This window comes from Thermobia domestica, chromosome 11 (genome assembly GCF_964235325.1).
Source record: "Thermobia domestica chromosome 11, izTheDome1.hap1.1, whole genome shotgun sequence".
Classification (NCBI taxonomy): domain Eukaryota; kingdom Metazoa; phylum Arthropoda; class Insecta; order Zygentoma; family Lepismatidae; genus Thermobia; species Thermobia domestica.
The window spans coordinates 178,081,134-178,107,298 of NC_137464.1; the positions used below are offsets into that span (position 1 = coordinate 178,081,134).

Genomic DNA, 26,165 nt, shown 5'->3' on the forward strand with positions numbered 1-26,165 from the left:
CTAAGTCGCATAGTACGGAGACTGGATACTGGCGAGTCTGCTGCAGTTCCTTCCCGTTTCTTTTCAACTCGTAGAAACAAGTTGTGCATGATGTGCAGAAACTTTGATGTGTTCAGGATGTTATTTTAATTTTTGCAAAATTATTTGTGGAAGTTTTTCGAAATTTTCAGTACCTATTTTCATATTTTAGTGCCTGAAGTCCGGGCTATAGTTATGAAATACATTATAACATATGTAGGAAGTAAACCCATTCGGATAAAAGGTTTTGCGCCCAAATGTCATGGACTCTGATAAAATACATCAAAATAACCGTACTTTTTTGAGGGGGAGGGGATCATGCAAACCCACGAGAGGCATTTGCTGAAATCAGAAGCATCTTTGGTATCTATTTATGTATAAATGGGTCAGAGCCAAAGTAGACTCAAATAATTCTCATCTTTATTCATTTTTCTTACTGATTTGCAAATTAAGTCGTTGTATTTATTTAACTTGGACTAATAAAAGTCGTGGTGAACTAACTTGGACTTAATTAGTTCTTGTGTACTCTGCAGTATTTTGAAAATGTCCACATGTAATTCTGTATAATGGTTTCACTTGTGCAACTGTTTATCTTTTTTGTCCTTCTCAAATGGCTCTTGACAATTAGACAATTATATTAAAAGTATGTAAAGATCAGTACAATGTATCAGGAGTCCTTCGTGAGTGTGTCGGCAGACATACCGCATTTGCGGCCAATTAGTTCCGGTATCGAGTTCAAATGGAGGACAATTTATTTCGGATGTAAGTCGAGAAACGGTTTGGACTCCGCTTTAAGCTTCTGTGACCCCTTCCAGCATAACCCAGTTGTTGCATAATAACACCAAGGTAAAACAAACTTATTTCAGTCCATATGGGATATAAACGCATAGAGCAAATTATTTAAACAAAAAACAAAACAAAAAAAACTGGTTTAAACAAAAAGAAACTGGTTTAAACGAAAAAAAGGGTTAAACCCCCCAAAAAAACTTAAACCCCCCAAATAAAAACCATGGTTTTTGTCAACCCTGATATGTATGGATATTACCGCCATTTACACCTTACCCTGACACGTTTAAGAGATGACGCTCCTCAGCGAGAACACTATGCGGGCTAGAGGGGAAAGAAGGAGGCTGCCTGAGACCAATCCAAAGGGCATCCTGGCATTTTGCTTGGTGTGAATGAGAAAAACTCACGAAAAACCTTACTCAGTATTATTGCCCTTAAAAACCTTCGACATCTTTTCAACCGAGTGCCCCCGCTGGGAATCGAACCCAGGAATATGTGTATAATTATACTTGTTGTGCATTTGGGAAGAAAATAGTAGTTGCTCCAATTTTTGTGGGATTTGCAGTTGCTACTAAATATTGATATAATTTGGCAACCTCTCATAATTTCCGTTGTGTTGATACAACTAAACATGTGAAGAGTTTACAAAATAAATGAAATTTATAGTTTTACGTCTCATGGCTATGGATGGCTTATTGTATAGCATGGCTTTAGCTGCTTTCTGTTTCTGAAGAGGAGTGTCCGTGTGTAGCATTCGAAGTATTGAATTTAAGAATTACCATAGAAACACAATTAGCAAGTATTTCATTATATTACAATATGTTCCGTACGCTCCATAACCTATGTATAACTTCAATTGCTTTCGAATATAAGTATGCAAGCTGTGATGTGTTTTCTTCTAGTCCAGTAGCATTTTTGAGACATAAGAGTGAATTTGACGGTAACAATCTAAATAGTCTGTAGATGTTATTCCGTTACGTATATTTAAAATGATTTCGAATTGTAGGTAGTGAATTATTCTCGTGACTGATTTTCTCGTTCTTTATTATATACACCTCGAGCAATATATTAAGGGAAGGAACCCACTTAAGGATGACATTAAACGAAGTGTGCACGCTTTGAATCAAATAGCTCAAATTTAGATTTGTGAGTACATAGTTATGTAGTCAGTGCATACATTGTTTCGTAATTCTCTTCTTTTCGTGTTCTGTTGTTATCGTAACGATCTTTCCACTCTTTGCATTCTGTTGTAGTGTAGAGTACAGCAAGAGTAGCTTCGTGTGGCTCAACGATCACCCTTGGAAATCCTGCAGTTTATGTTGCTGTTTAGTCATTCAAACTAATAAAGCGTGTTCGTTAACATTTCTTACTTATGGTCAGATCTTTCAGCTCTGACAATACTCCGCTGTTATAATCTATAGATAGATAGAAGAGAAAAAAAAAAAATCTTCAGTTCAGTGGTGATGGAATAATATGCAGAAAATAGAGATAAACGGTAATTTTATATGAGTATTTTCTCTTTAAGTATGGGGTATGTTTTTGTGTGAAAGACAAAAGATTCAAACGAATAGTTCGTAGCATTTGTTACTTTGAATTTAACGTTCCTTTTCAACTAGAAGAACGTGTTCAGTGCACTGTGCAGAATGTGGGAAGCTTTATGTAAAATCCGATCCTATGAGCTTCTATCGGAAATCAATCCTGGTCCATTGAACAGATGAGACCGCTAACCATTGATTTACAAGGAAGCTCTCATTAATAATAATATACCGGTATATAACCGGACCGAAATACTGACTACATATTTTAACAATTGTTGACGAAATTTCGAACCTTCAACCGACCTTCACAGCATATTACGATCATTTAATAAGGGCTGTGCTAGGGCTGCTGATGATCAACAGAAAAGCGCAATAAACACAGTAAATAAAACAAAAGCGTCCATAGAATGGTTGTCAAAGTTCCTTAATTATTTTACTGTGACAAATATGTACAATTATTTTACTATAACGGAATCCGAACGCCCAGCACGTTCTTCATATGTGTTTGTGCGTATAGTTTCCTCAGCGTATGGCTATCTATACGTTTTGTTCTTTAGTTCGTTGTTGGATCCTCTAGTGAAAACATCTCATTTGGTTTTCACTGCTGACTTTGTGCTTTTGTGCATGTTTCATGCTATTTTGAAATGTATAGATTCTGTACTTTTAATTTTATTCATTTACATTTTTATTCAATACAATAATAATAAATGTATTATTATTGTTTGTTAAAATTTAGCTTAGTATTTACTGATTAAATCATCTTGAAAATTCAAGTTAAGGGAGCAGACTACTAAATATTTTTGAAAAGCTAACAAATTTTCTTTTGTCCGTTTTTCGTAAGTGAAAAGAGATAATGAAATGTAACTTACTACAATAATAGGTAATGTTATTCTACATTCGGAAATACGAATCGGAAGAATTACCAGTGTTGCCATCAATAGAAATTACAGTGTGTCCAGAATTTGAATTATCCTATAATCTAGGTTAAGGCAGCAACTAGAAAAATGAACTCAACGGCACTTGATGACTTAGTTTCTTGTTAACTACTTTTTAAATAATGCTTGTATTTATTTTGTAATAACTTACATAAGTTATTACAAAGTAAATAAGTTGTTACAAAATAAATACAAACATTATTTAAAAAGTAGTTAACAAGAAACTAAGATAACATGATAAGTCATCAACTACCGTTGAGTTCATTTTTCTAGTCGCTGCCATAACCTAGATTTTAGGTTAGTTCAAATTCTGGACGCACTGTAATTTCTATGGATGGCAACACTGATAATTCTTCCGATTCGTATTTTCCGATGTATAGAATAACACGAAAATCGGGCAGAAGAAGAATTATTAGCTTTTCAAAAATATTCAGTAGTCTGCCCCCTTAATGGACCCAGGAAAAGATTAATGTAGTTTCTGTTATTTTAAAATTGTACTGAAACTTGAGCAATTTGGAACTCGAACAAGGTTCTGGAACGGATTAAGTGCAGATTCCTAGGTATCACTGTATTTCAGTATCATCTAAGTAAAATAAAGCATGTTCTTCGTAAAGTGGTTGAAGACTTTCTTTCACCGTAAAATCAGCGAGTGTTATGTTTAGTTAGCAATAAGAATAATTCTAATCTCCATGATATAGGAGGGAAACTAATAATTGAAATAAAGTTTTAAATTTTAAAGTAATAATTGAGAATTTCTACATTGTCATTTTAGCTCCTTTATTTCGTTTCAGGTACAAGTTTTGTAGCTGGAACATTCTGTCTTTCAACGAGTATACAATAATGGCAGAAAACCATAGTGTATTTCAAGGTGTTAAGGACAGGTTCAATGGAATCACCGTAAGCTCTAAAGATGAACCGTGTGAGCTGAATGTGTTTTCAAAGAAACTAGAAGGTAATGCTTTTTTGTGAATTTTTGTGGAACTTAAAAATTTTGTGTTATTTGGAATATTAAGACAGAACCTGTATTAGCTCCTCTATATTTTCTCGAACCGGTTAGGCTAGATTTTAAAGTATTATTAGGAATGTTTTTTCTTTAAGTGGAATCAACTTCCGAAGTTTGCTTGTGATGTTTTTCTGTACCATGAATAAGGTAAATCACTGTTACACAAATCCACACAAGAAGGAATAAGCTTTCACGAAACTCCTTATCAGAGAGGGAGAAGAAGTGTTATAGAAAAGCTTAACAACTCAAGAGCGCGCGGAAATACGCCATGTTAACATTCAGATTCACATAGTATTACAAGGTTTCTGAATAGAGATCAAGAGACAGTCTGGCAACATTATCAAAGGACTAGAACCCTCCCCCCCCCCCCCCCGTTCAGCTTTTGTGTCGGGCCGATTTTAAAGGGTACTCACCTTACGAAACCTCACGGATGGCGTTCGGATTGAAATCCCAACACTTTGGACTAATGCCTGATATCGAAGACCCCATTGGAATTAATTCCGATGAAATACAGGGGATTTCGATCCCACGCCTCGCTGCAAGCTTTCCAGAGACCCGCGAGCAGGGACGGCATTAACGGTGGGCGGGGGTGGGTGACTGCCCACCCCAACAGAAGTAGAATAATGAAGGTGACATACTGTACTTCAAAGCAATAGGTATTAGTTTGGATTGTAATGTAAAAGGTTTTAAGGACTCTGTTTAACTCTGCAATGAGCAATGATTTTAAGACAGATACTTATATAATGATGCCAAAAGTTGTGATTAACCTTTAAATTACGCGGGCTTTAAATTCCAGCACCTCGTGAACTACAAAGTCACTTAAACCGATTCCGTAGGGTTGAAAAAAAAATGTAAAAATACTCACTTGTAATCGCCGCAGACACATGAAACAAAAGAACTTTTGTTACTTAATATCTCTACTTGAATTTCAGTTAATTGACATATACGTGATTTTTATTGTTTTATGCACTATTAGTATTGTTCTTACTGTAAATTTCCTTTTAGGAAAGAAAACTAAAATTCCCCTCACACCTCCTCAAATGTACTGATAAGAGGAATATGTGTTTATTATTCCTTGAAGTCCATTATTTGACATCACAATCCATGTAAACCTTCCCTTCTAATTCCAGTTTTTACTCCAGGAGAAAATAACACAAAATAATAATAATAATAATAATAATAATAATAATAATAATAATAATAATAATAATAAAACTTACATGGTGTATCTAGTTTTAAATGGGGATTTCCCCATCATTCCCAGATAATTCGCAAATTGCTGTGGACCAATAAAGTTAACACGGCTAGAATCAGGGTGGATTGATTTAAATCAGTCTGATTTAAATCACGATATAAATCAAGATTTAAATCACTTGATTTTTTTAATAAAAATCGTTGATTTAAATCGAATTCCGAAATAAATTAATTTAAAGTGAAAATAAGTAAAATCCCGTTTATGTTCTGTTATTTCGATTATGGAAGTTAATAATCATAATACAATGAGACTCAAATGTACAGTATAGTATGAAAACAAGTGTCATGCAGAGGATGATTAGGGAAAATCCCGTTTTGAACAGGTAACGGAGCAATCCTACTTTCTTCTTTTCGTAACATTGGGTTTGGGTTTTAAAATCGTTAACTATTCCAACGGGGAAATCACCATCGACATTTAAGATAAAAATCCCTTTTTGTGCGTGTCTGTTTGTTCCCAGATAATAGGGCGTATTTAGAGGGGTCCTATCCCCTCCATTTTTTTGTTAATTTTATAGCTTTAGGCGAAATTTGTGTATTTCATGCGGCAAGCTAGTTCTGAGTTTTTAAAGATAGGCCCTTGCCAAATATCAGTAACTTTTGTGATAAAAGGTGTCATTTTGATAAAGTTGTTGTACTTTTTCCTTAATGCTTAACCTTTTAAATTATATCACCTATTTTTAGGTGATAGGGTAGAATCTTCATTATTCGATTAAAAAAGTACCAATAAAGCTTTTTACTTCGTTTTCTTCAAGACTGGAGGCATTTTAGAACACGTTACATATGTTTTCACGCCTTTCTGCGTTGAGGCATAGTATGTGATGACGTCATAAATTTAAAAAGATATTTTTTGTTATGCGTATTATTGTTTTTTGGTGGCTTACATTTTGCATTCAGAAGACTGAAATTTTGCACACGCGTTCAGTGCACCCCTTAATAATTTTCAGAGATAGCTTTTTTCGTGATTTTCCCGCCTCAGATGGAGACATATAAATGGTACCGTTTGAAAGGCTGTTCTATTCTGAAGAAAATGATGTAGTACTATGCTTCTAGGATAAATAGGGATGTTTCAGGAAACTGTTACCTGAGATCCTGTTTTATGCGGGAATCTGGGGTATTTGGAGAATATTATTTTTCGCGGGCTTACTTTTGCACCTACAATTGAAATTTGCACATTTACTCAATGCACTCAGTGTTTTTCAGATTTGTTTCAGATCTCTGCCTTAAAACAGGGGGAGGGGTCCACAGAGGTAAGAATTTAAAAAAAAAATATATATTTTTAACAGAAAATTCCTTTTTTCGTGATTTACCCGCCCCAGATACACGATGGAGACATTTGAAGGGTACCGTTTGAAAATTTGTTTTATTCTGAAGAGAATAATGTACAAATCATGATCCTAGGATAAATAGGGATGTCTGAGGAAATTTTTATATTACATCCGGTTCATCTGGGGCATTGTGGGGATGTTCTTAGCTCACTGTTAAATTGTTTCCTTACCCTTATTACTCAAGATAGAAGCTTGAAATTTTGTACACACATTTAGTACACCCCTTAGTATTTCCCAGTTGATTTTGAGATCTGTGCGTTAACACAGGGAAATCCAGAGGGGATCAAAAATTTAGGAAAAAAAAAATTTTTAAAAATGCCGATTACTCTCAAAATTTTCCGCTTCAGGGACATGATAGGGAAATGTGAATGTTACCGTTTCAAAAGCTGTTCTATTCTAAGGAGAGTGATGTAAGTATCATGATCCTAGGATGAATAGGGATGGTGCTGTAGCTGCTTGACTGAAAGTCTATAATTTACCTTTGAAAAGAGCTATAATTTAAAAGAGTTAAGAAACATTCTTTGGGATTGATATAGGTTAACGATTGGGGATAATTCAAAATTCAACCCCAATACTTTCACTTAAATGGCATAATTAGCATTTAATACTAACTCCTAATGCTTTTTCTTCAGTTCGCGACTTGTATTATACGAGAAGAAAGATTTGATTTAAATCAAAAAAGTCGATTTAAATCAAAAAAATCAACGAAAATGATTTTTTTTTTTTTTTAAATCATGATTTTTTTCCACCCTGGCTAGAATTGCTAATATTGTTTCCCCTCTCACGGTATAAACATGATTGGTAGCTTGTTCTATTGGACATGAGTATAGGTGACTTGCTTTTATTCGAGCTCATTTAACTACACATTTCGGTATTTCATTTCTCCATTAGCAGTACAGGCTGCTCGCGTTAATCCAAACCAACCGTAATCCGAACCCTGCGCTTGTCCGAATGACATTTAGCCGGTGGGGTTGATATTTTTTGACTGGTTGCTCAAACAGAAACAGTTGTTGTGAATTATTGGACCAGATCATTTCACTTTTCTTAAATACAAGACTGTTTCAAATGACTTTTGAATGCTTAACTACATATACGGTACTGTACATGTTATAGATTAGAACTAAACCTTGACAAATATTCGTTTGTAACTGGATTTGTGGCTTTTAAATACTCCCTTTTTACGCCAAACAATTTAATAACCCTAACAGCTCAAGCAAATATTCGAATTAACGCGCGCTTCCTGCTGTAGTTATCGAAGATTATTACTTGTCCGCACAGTTACCATGAAAATAAACAGATTCGAAATAATGTTACTCCTATTGATCTTCCAGAGCCCCTGGTGAGTTCCGGATTCAATTCCCAGTAGGAACACAAGTGATTTGGATCCTACTCTAGGTCCCGTTTCACCGTTCCATGGAAGGCTATGGCAAGCCATCATGGTTTCACTTTGCCCAGAGACCTTCGGATCAAAGATCGACCTTCGGGCAGGACACTGCATCATCATAATGACCTTCCACTAATCGGTCATCATGTCCTATGTATATTGCTGACGTTTCGTCAGTGATACTACACATAAAATGACGGCTTCTAATGTACTGCCTTCTTGTGGTATTCAATATATAGTATCATTTATGGCATTAAGTATCTTCTGAACCACTAACGAAATATTTTTACCCGTTTATCTTAGGTTGCAGCTTGTGTGGCTATGAAGAGAATGTTTAGGGCAGTTATTCTAACACTTGCTGAGATAAGTAATGAAAATCGCAGTCGCTCTTCTGAAGCAAGACGTCTATTGAGTGAAGTGAATTTTCAGTTTGTGTTCCAACTCAACTTGTTCACACTGTTTCTTGGAAAGTTGAAAAGATTGTCAGATTATCTATAATAAATTGAGCACACTGGCTGATGCAGTTTTAGTTACGAAGGGTGTAGTGGATTATTTTACTAAAATTCGAAACACAGTCGAGGAGTTCAAAACCATTTGGGATAAGTCTTTGAATCTTACAGAAAATAATGGTATATTTCTAACGGGTCCAATGTCCAGAACACGATCACTGCCCCATCATTTACGTCAGTATATTATGACTGAGCAAATATCGGTTGAGGAAGAAGATATCCAACCCCAAGAAGACTACAAACTTAGGATACTTCTTCCTGTATTTGACAGAATACTTGCAGAAATGAACAGGGGTTTTACAGAAAATACAGGTATTCTATGTGGGATAAGCAGTATTGACCCTAAAAGTGAACACTTCCTCTCATTTGAGAAAATTGAGCAACTTGCACGTTATTACGGATGTGATGTCAATAATGCAGAGGTGGAACTGAAACTTCGTCCGAAAGTTTTGAAACGTTATGAGGAGGGAAAACAATGCAAAATTACATCTGTTTCTCAGTTTACTGAAGTAATGGAACGTTTCAAAATTGCTTTCATGAAATTCACAAATTAGCCGTAATTATTGTCACCATTCCTGTATCTAGTTCACCATATGAGCGTTCTTTCTCGTGTCTTAGACGGGTTAAAACATACCTAAGAAATCGAATGGCAAACGGTCGCCTAAGCGATTTTTGTTTCCTCTGAGTAGAAAGAAAACTTGTAATAAATATTGCTGTAAAGGGTGTGGTAAACGCATTCGATGCTGGACATAAAAATCGACGCATTGCTCTTCATTAAGGTGCAGGTATAAAAAATACTGTAAGCTTGTTCGTAGCATGTGATTAGCCCTTCATAGTTTAAAATACATTGTTCTTTCTGTAGATCATAATGAAGTTTTGTTAATTGCTATTTACTTCCTTATCCAATTTACATACATACATACTTGAGTTTCAGTTTCAAAGATATCTGTGTAAGTTATGATCAAACAATCATGCTGTCGAATGTCCCTGTTCTTTTAGTAACATAGGTCTTTTGTGTTGCATATAGAGATCACGTCAAAAAATCTTGTTTTACTTTACCTACTTATTGTGTATTTTGTTGTTAACGAAAAGTAGAGTATCATCTGTTAGTCTGTGTTGTTTGAACCTTTTATTTCTATGCATTCATGTGCATTCTTGGAGTTAGAGGAGGTAAAGCTGTCTTGAACTTCATTGACTACACAGTGCACACCAATATTATTGTTTAAAAAACTGGAAGTAAAGGTAGTGTGTCCGCTACGCGGATTCGGTAGGTCGATCATATAGCCATGAACTCCCAGAGCCTATCCTAAGGGTGGCGAGCACCAACCGAGAGTAAGTGAAACTAAAGTAGTAAGTTACTAAGAGAGAAGGAAATTGGCGACTTCCAGTCGAGAGTACTGAACTAAAAGAGTAAATTACTACAGGAGTAAAATTTTCATTTACTACTGTAGTAAATTTATTTCCTCCAAAACTGGTGGAGAGCACCATCAAAGAGTACGCTACTACATTAGTAACTTACGCAGTAAATAACACCAAAATTTACTCCTAAGTAGTAGTAGTAGGAGTAAAGTTAGAGAGTAATATGTGTTGTTTGGTTCTGCGTGGTAAATATCGAATTCTATGGATTACCTGGACTACGAAGAATATATTTATATGGAGGAAGAAGTAGACATAACAAGAATGAGGGTTTCAATAGAGAGAAGAGATCCATTTATAATGTATAAAGACAATGATTTCGAAGAGCGGTTTGGGTTGTGTAAGGAATCTTTTAAGTCGCTGCTTGGCATGTTGGAGCCGTTACTGCAGCATAATTCTGACAGGAACCGTGGTTTGTTTCCTAGCCTACAACTCCTTTGCGGATTGCGAATCTTTCGCACTGGTACTTATCAAATCGTAGCAGGGGATCTCATTAACACCAGGGCAGGATAAAGAGAGGAGCTTAGTGGGCTCTAGCCCCGGGACTCCAGGTGGACAGGGGCCTCCACTCTGATCAAAATCTCAACCAGCTATCTAGAAAGAATCATGAAGATACAATCATCATCATAAAATAAAATATGGCCAAAAATATGAAACATTCCCTTAACTTTTCCATTGTACTTTCACAGAAATGTATTAGGTTAAGTCAGCAGGGCCCACATATTTTTTCTAGTCCCGGGCCTCCAGAGAGTTAATCCAGCCCAGATTAACATCCATCATTATACTGCTGGAAGAGCTTTGACAATGTGATAAACGGTTCAATTGCCTTAAAGCCACTGTGTGTCCATACCATAGAACCAAGAAAATATATCAAGGAGAAAAAGGGGATTCGATCGAACTGGTTGATTCCAGAATGTCATAGGGGCCATAAATTGTGTACATATACCCATACTTTGTTCTTTTGGAGCACATGCAGAACTATAAAGAAATGGCAAGAATTTCTTTTCTATCAATACACAAATCATTTGTGATGTCAATATGAAGATTTTGAATGTGGTAAGCCGTTGGCTGAGTTCCATGCATGATGCACGCATTTGGGACAATAGTAGAATTGCTGCAGAATTGGAAAACGAACAATACGTATAATAGATTGCTTGTTGGAGATAGTGGATATGCTCTCTCCAAACATCTTATGATTTCTGTGTTTCGACTCCACACAGGAGCCGTAGGGAGCTACAATAGAGCCCATATTTCTACAAGAATAATAGAACGTACATTCAATGTTTGGAAGAAACTTTTCCAAATTCTCACTAAAACAGTGCGATGTAAACAAAACAATTGTTGGGACGTTATTGAGGCAGCTGAAGTCCTGCACAACTTTGGAACAGAAGTAGGAGATGTGTTTCACCCTGATGGTTTGCAGTGTTTCTTTCAGAAAAAAAAAAAAAAAAAAAAAAAAAAAATGTTCTGGATGGGCACAGTTCGTATTCGGAGGGGAACATATTTTTACATGGTACTATTATATTTATTATTAGATTCTAGACATATTATTTAACTCTCTTCCGGGGGCAATGCCCCCCAAAGACATGTTTGGAAGAAACGCTGATGCTGTGGATGTGAATGACATCAACCAATACTTATTTCAGCCAGAAGCAGATGGTGCAAGACAAGCTGTCAGAAGGTCTATTATGCTTAATTATGTTAATTAAAATTGCACCTAATCTATATATATAAAAGAGAACGCACAAATCCTTTGTTACCTCATCACGCTAATACGGCTGAACCAATTTCTTTTATTTTTGGGGGGTTATTAGGATTTGGACCCTAGATGGTTTTTATCATATCACTTTAATTTTTAATTACCAGTGTCTTGAGATAATTGACCATTCAAGTGTCCATAACGTACAAATCCTTTGTTAGCTCATCATAGCTAAATCTAACCGTATTTATATGCAACCCACATGACCGTGTCACTCGGCGGGTTAACATAAATGACAGGCGATATAATGTTAACATTCTTCTATGGTTTTTATCATATCACTTGAAAGCGAAAAAGTAAAAATTATCTAAGTAACAAAGTTTATTGCGTTCCAGGGTGACCGCAGCGAAGCGGGGTGAACGCTGCTAGTTTGTTAATAATAAATTAGCGTCTTCCTTCGTAAATGAATAAATAAGGCACTGGATCGTTACTACTGCTGTAAAATGTGACCGATGTTATTTATGTATAATTTTACAGTTGTTTTTTTATCTTTTTGCAATTAGGGGATTAAGATTTTCATTTTATTTCCTACTTCAGTAAACAGAGCTATACAATAAAAATGTTTTCATTATTTCTAAGAGAAATAAGATGTCTACTTTTATAATTTTGCTAATACAAATAAATATTAGAATGTGGTAATCAGAAAAAAATAAATGTACTAATGCAAAAATAATAAACACAAATATTATGACATTTGAAAAACAAGAACATATTAAGCATTGGAAACAATATCAAACAAATATAAAACATATTTATATTCGTTTACAAAAACATAAATTTCTCGAGCACATTGTCTGAAGAACTGGAACCTCGAGTTTGCTCCATTTCGTTCTTGAATTCGTTCTTCCATTTTAAGGTTATGCTCTTCTTCCATGATTTCTCTTTGTCTTTCAATTAACAACATTTTTGTATAATATGACTCTTGTATTAAAAACATTTTTAATAAATGAAGCTCGTCTGTTTTTTCCAACAACTTCCTGTTCTTCACTACAACCGCATGTTCTCCGCCATTTTTCATGGATACATCTGATAAGATTCAGCTCCTGATAGGAAACGAAATGCACGTGCCAGCAGTGTGTAGAAATGGCTTACTTCTTTAGTAAAAAGGCGTTACTACTTTAGTTACAACTAAAGAAGTAAGTAGAAATTGAGCTCTCCAACAGTTACTAAAATAGTATATTACTACGGAAGTAATTTACTAAAGTAGTCCAGACTAGAAAAGTAAGGGTTACTACAAGAGTAATTTATACTAGTTTGGTGCTCGCCACCCTAAGTCCTGCATTTCTTCAGTCCCACCAGGCGAATGCCGGAATTGTACCTTCTACGCGTATAAGGCCAAGACAGCTGTTTTCCACATCCTTGTTCCACCCATATTTCGGTCTGAGCCTTAGCTAACTAAAGAGTATATAAAAAAATGAAACTTAATTACTGTCAAAAACATGTCTACATTGCCCAGTTTTCATTTTCATTGTCCGCCCACCCCATCAAGCGTTTCTGGCGCCGTCCCTGCCAGCGAGTGTGTTCGGACGCCGATATTAGAGACAAATAGCAACAGGTCAAAGCAGCAACAATCCATTGTTCTGGAGTCAGGACTTCTCATAGGAATATCTTAAACGGAATGACACGAACTCCTAATTCTCGTTCCATTTCCTGATAAAAACGCAGAAATTCTGGCATTGTGATCTGAAGCCTTGTTGAGATGGATCCTCACCTAGTTGGCATCCGCACCGTTTATAAACCCCTATGGGAAACTTTCCCGGCAGTGACAAATAAAGTTGCGGCGGCGCTTCGTATTTCTGTCACGGAATGTCAGCGCCTATACCTAGGTATGTGGTCACCAGCAGTAAAGTGAATTTGTACTTCATCCGCTGTGGCAACTGTCTGCCATTTTGCCATTTGAACCCTGCCAGGTGTTTTTCATGCAATTTGTTTTTCTCTGCAGCTGGTGTACGCGGACCTTCCGAATGCATCATAGCCAGAGCTGCTTATAAATGACTATATTCACAGTAGAAGGTGCCAGATTGAATCGCTGACTCATCGCATGTTGGGTTGGTGGATTTTCCTGGCACGTCAGTAGATTGATCAGCATTGCGAGCGTCATTTTCCTTGCAGTTGTTTTCTTGGTGCTTTTCGTGGCGGACTGTTTCTGACGGGTTCCTGAAATGTGTGAGAGACTATAATAGATTTCGCACTAGTCACCCCTAGTGTGAACTTCTCACAACAATTTCACTATGCCTAAGTAGGAAAAACAAACATGGAAGTGAGCTATGACATCCCTTCCCAGTAGTGGTTTAACTTAGGCATCATATGACGACACACCTACCTACAGCTTCAGACACACTATTACTCACGACAGTAGACACGTCGTTCTAGCATCATTCCCTATATGGCAGTGCCATTCCTAATTCGTTCCCATAAAAGCCGAGTAACCATCTGTATATTTGGGTGGTGTTCGGAAATAAAGTATAGATATGTTCGGAAGAAAAGTGTAGTTATATTTCCAGGTGATAGTTGTCAGGAAGGAGGAGTCCGTAGCCGAAAATGAGAGAAATTTCTGGATGCTGGGATATCTCTGTGAGACAAGTATTTTTCTATTTATCTGGATAGTGAACTAGTGTTGGTTGTGGGCAAGTAAGGAAAGTTAGTATGGAGGATTCCTTAATTATGTTGGAGTGAGATAAGGTTAAACTAAACTAATATTTCCTCTTCTTCTGAGACGATAGGATGCGAGGAGAATTAAGAATTTGTTGTCGAAGTTGTTTGTGTTCTGTGAGTGACAGAGTAGGGTAGTCGTGAGTCTCTGGTTGAGTTTTTAATCGATTTTTTCTGGTTAGAAGATTAGGTTTGATTTAATTCAAGGTGCTTCAGACGTTGAGAGGGAACGGAAGTAAAAGAAGTTCTTATTCACGAGAAGAAAAGGTAATGGAAGAACTTGACCGAGTGCAGGGTGAGACGAAGTTGAAAGAGTTTAGGCAGGTACGAGACCGAATTTATAAGTAACATGTATATTTTTTCATGCGATATTATACTGATATGGGACATATAAACTGAATAAAAATAACTTTAAAGTACTCACGATAGTCGACAGTTGCTCGATCAGGTGTACTTCTAGCAGCAGAAGCGTGTACTATTTAGCAGTGTGCAGCGTGTTTTATACTTCGTTCACTCTCCTCATATACAGTTGATGTTTGATGGTGACACACCTTGCGTGGTGCAGAATGTCACCAAACTCATTATGGGGGCTTATTTATGGCTGGCTGAAGAAAAGTTGATGATTGTGAAAGTTTTCTTGTTACCAGATTTTTCTTTCGTCGTTCTTAGTTTTTTATTTATTTATTTATTTATTTATTTATTTATTTAAATAATAAACTAATACATAATAGCTGTGAATTTTGTATACGAGCGAACGGTAGCAAAACTGTTAATGCGTATATTTGAAAGCATTTTTCTTTTTGAGAAACCACGAAACTTTTAAATTTGCACAGCAGTTCGTAGTTTTGTATAGCATTTTCGCAGCGAATAATAATAATAATAATAATATCTGTGGCTTGGATCTAAAAGGACTAATGTCACTTTTGGGCAAAAATGAGATGTTCGTCAAACATTAACGCCTATAAATGGATATTTTGTAGTGCAAGAAAAGCAAATGTTAATATGAATGGTATATATTCCAAACTATTTCTTGTTGAGATTTGCTCTTCTTGCACAAGAAAACATCTATTAATAGATGTTAAAATTGTAGAGTATCTCATTTTTGCCAAAAAGTGACACTGGCCCTTTTAGATTTAAGCCACATATAATTATTATAAATATTATTTAAGTACAAACAGAGCCGGCGCGAGGGGGGGGGGTCGAGCCGTGCCACCGCCGAGGGCGGCAAGTCTAATGGGCGGCAAAATTTGAAAAGAAAAAGAATGCTATCAAAATATAATGCTTCGTAATGGGCTCACATGGAAAAATAAAATTGTGTTCATCTGAGAATATAATTGAACTTACTTCACTCACATTTAGGAAAATACTCACTCAGGAAATTGAGAGCATTTTTCCTCACTTTCAATTATCAAACAGGTATCGTTCAATATTTCCCTTGCAGCGACGTAGATAAGATTTTCAGCTAGGGTGGATAAGATTATCAGAGGTATATTTTATATGTTTTTCTATTCAACAATGTTCTAACGCTCCATTCTGAGTATGCAAAAGGTACACTCCCACTTGAGATCCATGAGAGGACCAAATAAGTATCATCATTATTTAGGAAAAGATGTCCAAACTGGAATCATTCAGATTCTTAGTGAACAAACAGAAAGTAAAATGCTGTCTTTGTTGAGAGTTGCAAAATATTATAGTATAATACTAGACTGTACGCCAGATGTTTCTGGTACCGAGCAAATGACAATAATCGGTCATGCACAAATTACATACAGTAATAGGGAATGCCCTGTACAAATTTGAGAACACTTTCTTGGTTTCGTAGCGGTAACAGACACCACTAGTCTAGGGCTGACAGAAGTAATAATTAAACATATAAAGGAAATTAACATTCCTATCGAAGACATAAGGGGCTAAGGATATGACAATGTTTCCAATATGAAAAGCAAACATTCAGGTATTCAAGAGGGAATTTTAGAAATAAATTTCCGAGTCTTCTATGTTCTTTGCAATAGTCATTCACTAACCTTGCCGTTAATGATGCAGCCACAACATTTCAATACGCCGTTCCATTTTTTGTATAGCTAAAAAAAATTAGAAATTTTTTCTGCATCGGTTCAACATTGGGCCATACTAAAGGAACATAGCAGTCTCATTTTAAAACCATTGAGCACCACAAGATGCGAGAGCCGAATTGATGCTCTGACTCCATTCAGATGCCAGTCCCTCGTATCAAACAGGGAAAGTTTATGATGCCTTACTTCTAATAAGTAATGGCAATAGAACAGATGGGATGGTCACCGTGGATGCTCTGTGTATAGCAAACCAGCTGCATAACTTTCCTTTCCTTTACTCACTAGTTATTTGATATGATTTTTTACTCCATATAAACATAGTAATTAAAAGTCTCCAAAGCATTGATTCTCGTGTGTTGGATGCAGTTGGGGTTTCTTGACAATATATCTGAATACTTTGAGAGGAACAGAAATGATGCAAAGTTTCAATCTTACTTAGTTGATATGATGGAGTTGTCATCAGCATTAGACATGGATGACCCACGGATAGGTAATACAGTGCAAGCTCGAAGTAGAAAGAGGAAGAGACAATTTCAGTACGAGACAGAGGATGAAGCAATTGAAGATCCACGAACAAGATACAAGAGTGATCTTTATTACAAAGTTCTAGACGTGATTGTGTTAGCTTTAAGAGAAAATTTTTAGCAACTTAAACATCACATCGAGTATTTCGATTTTCATTATGATATAAGTAATCTTAAAGATATGTCACCTGAACTTTTGTCTGAAAAGGTACTAACTTTCCTGCATTTTAACACACGAAGAATCAAAAGATATTAACCCCAGTGATTTGAAAGACGAACGAAAAGTGTTATCCGCTATAGTTAAGCGTAAAAGTTCAACAAAAGAAACTTTAAAATTAATTAAGGAACATGACTTTACTCCCAATGTTAGTGTTGCACTTAGGATTTTGCTAACCATACCGGTAACCGTGGCAAGTGGAGAAAGAAGGTTTTCGAAACTTAAGCTTATTAAAAACTATCTACGTCTTATATGTCTGAAACACGCTTGAGTGGCCTAGCGATGATATCAATACAACACGAATTGGCTGAAACATTGGACTACGCGAATGTTATTAAGAAATTTGCTCATATCAAAGCAAGAAAAGTTTGTTTCAAGTAAGGTATGTTAAATTCATGTATCACTATTGTGTTCTAGTACATCATAAGGCTTAGGCCAATCACTTAGTTTTGCCGTAATAGCTGATTCACTATTATTTTCATACTCCATACTCTATTGGAAAGACCTTTGGCGTGGGAGACCCTTGTTCGATTGCCGCCGGGAGCTCATGTGATTCGGATTCCACTTTAATCAGTAGGTCAACGTCTCATATAGCCTCGCTGGCGAAAGGGACGCTAAACTAAAAATTAACTCAATCAATCAACTCTATTGGAAACATCTTTTGATATAAAATAAGTTTAAAAATTAAAATTCTTAGTTGTGACTAAAGCACTTTTGTTTTTTAAATTTTATTTTCTGTATGCGCTGCTGTATATCACAGGTATACAGCGAAATCAAGCATACTGAATATTGTGTTATATATGGAGTCATTTAAATATTACGTAATCATTCGAGAGAGGTAGTTCAATTTTTTGTTTACTTTTCCATTTCATACATGTTTTTAAACGAGGCATCCTACATTTTCGTGACACTTGAACGTCTTCTGTCAAAATAAGGTTGCGGGGCGGCATGTGAAAGTACCGCCCAGGGCGACAAAACTGCTAGCGCCGGCCCTGAGTACAAACTTTATCTTTCTACAAATTTGTAAGCAGTTTTAAATGAGTACATATGTAATTTTTAATTAACTATTGAATCAGTTGTGACTTTAAGGAAAAAGCAAGTGGAATTGTGCAGATCAGAAAGTGAACTTTCGTAAATATGACAATGACACAATAAAATCATTTCACACAAATGTTCGTTTGTAACTTATATTTTAGCCAAACGGTACTGGAATCTTTTTATTTTGTTTGTTTTCACTAGAAGCCAGTGTTTTTGCTACTGAAGCTCTAATTCTACGTTCTTTATACAGGGCCAATTAAGCGTAATTTATTATTAAGATGTACAGTATTAGACTAGTGTTGCCCACGAAACGAGAAAAGAAACATGACAACTCTCGTCTCGTTTTTGGAACTACAATCGAGACGAGACTAGAAATTTCACAGATCTCGTGGGCAACACTAATTTACCAAATTTTAATTCGCAAAGTCTGTATTGGTGTTACATGATCCATAGTATAAATTGATAAAGTGATTATACGAACCCAATGAAAAACATTTATAATTTTTAAAGATACACAAGTCATTTCACAATGTATTTTAATGATAAATATGTTTTGAATGTTGTTATACCATTTCTTTTGTGGGCGTCTCGTTATGTTGATGAATTTTGGTAACTTCTAGATAAAATTAAGAAAAAATCAGGGCGTAAATTTTGTACGTGGATTTCCAAAATAAAGCGAGAAAAGTTTTCTGATTATCGAAATGAGAGAAGAAAGAATTCTTCGAGAAGCGAAATGAGACGAGACTACAAAGTTACGAGACGAGACGAGAAAACTTTATTTCTCGTCTCGTCTTGTCTTGTGGACAGCACGATATTAGACGTTTATTATCCTATTAATAATAACGAGCGATCCCGGGTTCGATTCCCAGTGGGGTCACTCGGTCGAAAAAGTGTAACACTATTTTTCAGGCCAGCCACCTTGAATGAGGTTTTCCTGGGTTTTCCTCATTCACATCAGGCAAATGCCGGGATAGTACCTAACTTATAGGTCCCAGGCCGCTTCCTTCCTTCCCTTTCCCCGGATAGTGTGCTCGCCGAGGGACGTCATCCCTCAAATCGTGACGGGCTAAATGACCATAGATGCCGAAAGCCCAGAAATCTAAATCCTAAATCCCCTATTGATGATAATATTTGATCTGAGTTACACAATAAACTTCGGTGTTTACCAAAATTTGATAGTGTCTGTTACAGTACATTTTTCTGGTGTTGCTACAATCAGTAGTTACTATTTGTATAGCGCTTATTATTCTATTGCTACTATTCAATCAGTGTTCAAGGGAAACGTTTGTGCATTTTGTGTTACATTGATCTGGTATCACTGCAGAAATATGTTTACTATATCTGAGTTACGATACCTGTTGAAACACTATTCATTTTAAATTAATTGCTTGACTCCTGTTCCATGCACACTCGAAAGAAAGAAAGTTATTTCTTAATATGATGAGTTGTGCTATTGTAGAACGTATATTTAATAATAAATTTTCCTGTACACTCTAAGAAGCGGGATACAAATGTGATGCCTAGAAAAAATATGAGAAAAGTAAGTATACCCCTTCTAGGTGATAAAAGTTACGTTTATCGCTGAAAAAATAGTACAATTTTTTTCTTTTCAAATTCACATTCGCAATATAATGTATTATTAATGATACCTAAGTATTTAGTTCGTAAAGGACCCCGTACATTTCTTACAGAAATGTGAAACTTCAGAAAACTTGTGAAACACTCTTTCGTGACTAAATGCATATTACGCGTTTATTCAATGCTCGTGACCCCGGTTTCGACTTCTGAAGTACTGCTTTACTCACATGTATCGATTAGTCGTTGGCTTGCCAATTTAAGCAATATATCCCGACTCCTATAGCTTCCGTGCGAATACAGATGTTAAAATACGATCAGTCTGTTTCAGAATAACTAGCTTAATTAATGCTGATGGGTCACAACAGAGTACTTAGGCGCAGGAAGTAATCACATTTGCCTACTACATTATTTACAATAATTTATTAAAAATGATTACGTACAGATTTATGTTCCAGTAATGTAGTTTTCGGTGCATATTGAGAAAGAGAAAAAAAAGATTGTGGAACAAATAAAAAATGACAAAAAAGAGGAAAAATAGCCACTGATCATCAAACTCCTTTCTATGCAGTATACCCTGCTTGACAATTAGGAAAGGCAGCATCGTAGAACACATTGACGGGTGGGTTTTGCCAGCGGGATGGTTGTCTGGCGTTATTTGAGCGTTGTTTTGTGGTTCGGGGAAAAATGAACTGAGCCTTTGAGATTCTGAAACTATACATGAGGAAAACAAATGAATTTTACAGTCGTCTGCTTGTGAAGACCAGAAAGGTGTGGTTCATTTTTTTAGGCCAAAAGAACAAAATTCGAGTGAAATTCATAGGGAAAGTGTGCGTTTATAGGAAATACTTTAGGAACGTATCGACGTCTCCAAGTGGTGCAAATTCTTTGATATGGGCCGTGTGACCTTTGTGGATTTTCCAGTGCCGGGTGTCCAGTAACAGCATCAAGCAAAGTGAATGACACGGCCATTGAATTGGCATTTCATAATAACAGGCAAATCCATGTTCGAACATTGTTAAAAATGTTCAATATTTCGTACAGTGTATGGTGCAGTGCATGTCGGTTGTGCGCAGATGGCTATACTCCCATAAGGAAGACTTCTATAAACAAGGTATTTTGAAAATTTGTGTCACGGATGTAGAAATGTGTTGAGAGACTTGCAGCTATGTTGAAAAGCATAGCATGGTGCAGTGCATGTCGGTTGTGCGCAGATGGCTATACTCCCATAAGGAAGACTTCTATAAACAAGGTATTTTGAAAATTTGTGTCACGGATGTAGAAATGTGTTGAGAGACTTGCAGCTATGTTGAAAAGTAACTTTATATATATTTTTGATATGTTACCTATTACACTTTGTTCTGCATAAATTGTGCGTTACTTATTGATTCATCCTCGTATTTACTGCGTAATATGCTAAGAGATATAAAGTTTACCAACAAAACGTAAATTAACCATGTTTGTGTCGGAAGAGATAGGAGTATTCTCAAGAAGAATTATATTTCACTAAGAAAAGATTTGACATGAGATATATGAATGTGTAGTTTTAATGCTATAAGTTAAACGAAAATGGATCGGCAGAAAGAATAGTTGTCAAAATTGATAATAGGAGAAAATCCGGAACGTTGAATTGCACAGCTAAATCTTTGGGAGTTAGTCTACGGCCTAATTTGATTTGATTTTGGGTTTAACGTTCCTTTCAGCAGCGAGGCTATATGAGACGTGGACCTACAGCTTAACGTGGGATCGGAACCACATGCGTTCCCGCCGGGAATTGAACCCGGATCTCACACGCCAAAAGCGCGTACGCTAACCGCTTAGCGACAAGGGAGCTTTCCCAGGCCTAAACAGGACTATTGTAATTCAATATAAACAAGGGCACTATGAAATTTTATTGTACACTGCAATCCCGTTTAACCGACTCACTAAAAATAAAAAGCCTTTACCAAAGAAATATTAGAAGAAAATATCGTTTTCTATTTATTTTTTTCACAAGCTGAACTATACCTCATTGTTTTAGTCGTACGGTTTGAGTTCAGCAATGCTCAGTTGTGATGTTCAGTTTTGTGGTTATCATATATTGCCAGCATCACCTTCAAAATCAATTAAACGGGACTCCAGTCTATTTGAATGTATAGGAAAAAGACATAATTCTTTTATATAGTAGTAGTCCGAATGTAGAATTAGATGCAAAATTGATACATAAGAAACAAGAAGGATAAGAATATAAGCGACACATAATAATAAAGGTAAAACAAGTGAATATCGTTTCAAAATTTCAAACTAGGACTTCGAAACTATGCAAATTCAATACGCAAACCTGAAGTAGTGCATCTAAGGTATTGGTTGCAATAGAATAAAAAAATCAAAGATAGAACCTGTCCTCGGACCCTGAATCCATATCAAAAAGCCATTACTCGCTGTCCCGTACTAATTTTATTCTATAGCGATAAAGGTAGGAACCAAAAAGAGCTTATTTCAACCACTTCCGGCTTGAATAGAGGACTAAGAGAGGAGATAGAACCTGTCCTTGGGACATTGAATTGCAAAAAAGTTGCTTTTAAATATTTTTTACAGTTTTTGTTCTACAGAAATCAGTATTCAAACCAGAAGTAATAATAAATACTGCTGGTTTTGGTAGAATGCTGTGGATAGTCATATGATATGTTGTTTTGAGTGCTGTTTGTTACCGATTTTGTTCTATAGCGATAAATGTTGTAAGCGGAAATGACTAATTTAAACCACTTCTGATTTTGAATAGACAGATAACGTAGGGGATAGAACCTATGCTTGGGACACTGAATCGATTTCAAAAAACCACATCTCGATATCTCACCGTTTCTGTTCTGATGTCTATCGATAGACAGGTGAACAAAGCCGTTCTAATATAAGACTTCAGACACTTATGCGTAGCATAGTTTGGAAGTCTAAAAAGAGAAAGAAGAAACAATACGAGTGGAAAAAAATGAAGAAAGTTAAAAAATACGAAAAAAAACATTTAAATTCGTCTCTTCATTAATTGTTTGTTCTTCCTACTGTGCTCTTACCAACCAGTCCACCCTGTTAGATATTTTTTATTTTATTTTATTTTAGTTGTTTTATTTTTTTGCCGAAATCTTTCCATTTCAGTGTTGTAACACGATCACGTAAATTTGAATTCGAATGTGATTTCCAAGGAGAGTTTATCCTTCGATCCAATTTTACTTTTTCCCTTGCTATTACGTCACCTTCTCTAATGAAAGGTTTAGTGAAAGCACTAATAAAATAGTTGAAATTTGATAACTTTTTTTCTTGAGTGTTATCAGTTTCTAGGATAAACAGACTGACTAAAATATACATGAAATAAGAAATCAATACATAACACTATTGTGTAAGTTAAAGTGTTAAATTTCTATCAGAAGCCCCCAAGAAGTAGTTTTCCCCTGTTACATAAATGAAGTAGTTCTGAAAATTTAGTCTGCCTTAGCGCGAATATTACGATTTGAGTGTAACTGTAATAAGCTGTTATAGTTAAAGATTGAGATATTAACACAAGCAGACAAAAGTTACAAAAATTTTAGTAATGTTTATTGAATTATTAATCGCAGCCTGCCGTTTTATCTAGGTATCTGTGTGGTTTCTTTCGAACATAAAAACATAATTTGTAACGAAAAGTATTCCTGTATTTTACCAATGGGAAAAGGATATGACGCACGACATAGACTGTTTATACATTAGAAAATTTAAAAAATCGAAAGAGTGAAATAAATATTTAAATGCATTGCACTATTTTTCTGATTAATATTGAGTTCATGCTATTAGTGTTTAGTTCCTATGTAAAATCGAATTTAAATGAATTATTTTGCATTAATAAAAAATATTTTAAAAATTTTTTTATTCCGCAGATTCACTAAAGAAATGGAACAAGGATAATATTCGAGGTGTTTGGTTTAAAGTATCATTGGAACATTCTGACTGGATCCCAGTACTAGCCAAGGTTTGATTTTTTTTTTTTTTTTTAAACAAATGCAGATTTTAACAATGTATTTTTTAAAAAATATTTTACTATAATTCATTTATAGTGTTCATGTCAAGAAAGGTAGAAAAAATACAAAAAATATATAATTATCTTAGTTAGTAATATGTGTATTTTAGTTAAAGAACAAACTAATACATTTCTCATTTGGTATAATAATGCTCAAATAAAAGTATGGTATAACCAGATTATTGCTTACAAATGGCTGTTTATAATCGTACAACAGAATATATGTATACTGTATCTTCCACCTATTCGAAATCTTCAATACTACGTTCCAATTTTAGGTGTAACTGATTTTCTAGGAACTATAGTATTTTGAGTTGGAAGAAAAAAATATTATCAATAGGGTGGTTTGGTAATGGGAAATCTATTATTCCCATTCCTTGCTATAATAATATAAGTTAAATTAAAAATAATTTACAGGACTTTTTAGAAATGTGGGAACCGTGTGGGACAAAGCGGTTGTTTTGTTCCCCTTATCCTGTCTGTAGTAGACTAATCCTAAATAAATGTCATTAATATCCTTTTTTTTATCTTTTGTAGAATGGCTTCATATTTCATCATGCAAAACCTGATTTTGTAACCATGAACAGATGGTTACCTGACGAGCCGTGCAACATTCCAAATTACTCTCATACGATGGTTGGTGTAGGAGCAATTGTTGTTAATAATAACAATGAAATATTGGTCGTTAGGGAAAAGTATTATGCAATACCTCATTGGAAACTTCCCGGAGGCTATGTAGAGCCTGGTAAGTTAAAAATAAATAAATAAATAAATAATAAAGATATATTAAACATGAAAATGAAATAGAAGGTCCGTTAGGATTAAGAAATGTAATGTAATGGCAATCGTTATGTTGTAACTAGTGACATTAAATTATGGATAGTGAATTGATTGTAGTGTTTCCAGTTTGAACTGAGTATAATCAAACAATAAGCACTAATCTTGTATTCAACAATGATTATTTCTTCTTAACGATTATGAACATTATTTCTTAATGATTATTTCATGCAATAATAATTAGGACCTATTAATAAGAAATAATCATTGTTGAAAACAAGGTTATTATTTAAATACCGATATGTATTCTATAGCATCCATTATCAGGTATTGAACTGAATCTATCTTACAAAAAAGGCTGAGTAACCATCACTGATGATAATGGATCAAACAAACAAAACACTGCAGAAAAATTAACGAATAGGTAAATAAATTGCATGAGCTAGGAAGTGAATTTTACTGCTTTTCATTTTCTGCTGTGTATTTAGTTCTGAAAGTGATCGTTCCAGTGCTGCATTTTCCTTGGTGAAAGTGCATAGTAATTTAATAATGTAGCCTGAGCTCTTATTACATTCTCCATATAAGTTAATCAGCTTCAGCCACAAACAAAATTATTTTCTGTTTTTTGCTTATGTTCTCACGTTTCTTTAATCTTTAGCAATTAGTGTAAAGTATTGTTATTCTACATAAGTACACTTTACTATCTGATACCTGTTGTTTTAAACAGAAATTGAATCACCTTATCATATCTAGATATTGAATATAAATGCTTGCTTCAAACCTGAGTTTTGGTCTGTAAATATTATTTCTTTCTTCACAGTGATTTTGAAAATTTAGAGTGAAAAAAGTTTGTCTTCCTTCTTTACAGTGATAATTTTCGTAAGTCTTCATGTTTTCGCATAACAAGTGTATATGCTTCGCTATAAAAACAGTAGATTGTTTGTCAATTTAGTCACATGTAATTAGGGTGGATTGATTTAAATCAATCTGATTTAAATCAAGATTTAAATCACTTGATTTTTTTAATAAAAATCATTGATTTAAATCGAATTCCGAAATAAATTAATTTAAAGTGAAAATAAGTAAAATCCCGTTTCTGTTTTGTTATTTCGATTATGGAAATTAATAATCATAATACAATGAGACTCAAATATACAGTATAGTATGAAAACAAATGTCATGCAGAGGATGATTAGGGAAAATCCCGTTTTGGTCAGGTAACGGAGCAATCCTGCTTCCTTCTTTTCGTAACATTGGGTTTGGGTTTTAAGATCGTTAACTATTCAAACGGGGAAATCACTATCGACATTTAAGACGAAAATTCTTTTTTGTGTGTGTCTGTTTGTTCCTAGATAATAG

At 35.2% G+C, this 26,165-nt stretch overlaps 1 protein-coding gene across 3 annotated transcripts in view; it reads left to right on the top strand.

Annotated features, from left to right (window-relative positions):
- The window catches only part of LOC145664578 (uncharacterized), a 54,594-nt gene that overhangs the window by 12,919 nt on the left and 15,510 nt on the right, over nt 1–26,165 (top strand). For 2 of the 3 annotated variants that reach the window (XM_081731362.1, XM_081731361.1), the window contains exons 3-5: nt 4,050–4,229; nt 23,890–23,981; nt 24,567–24,774. In XM_081731362.1, coding sequence (XP_081587488.1) covers nt 4,050–4,229; nt 23,890–23,981; nt 24,567–24,774 — 480 coding nt within the window. The remainder of the gene's footprint in view (nt 1–4,049; nt 4,230–23,889; nt 23,982–24,566; nt 24,775–26,165) is intronic. The other variant, XM_081731363.1, reaches the window with a different exon arrangement.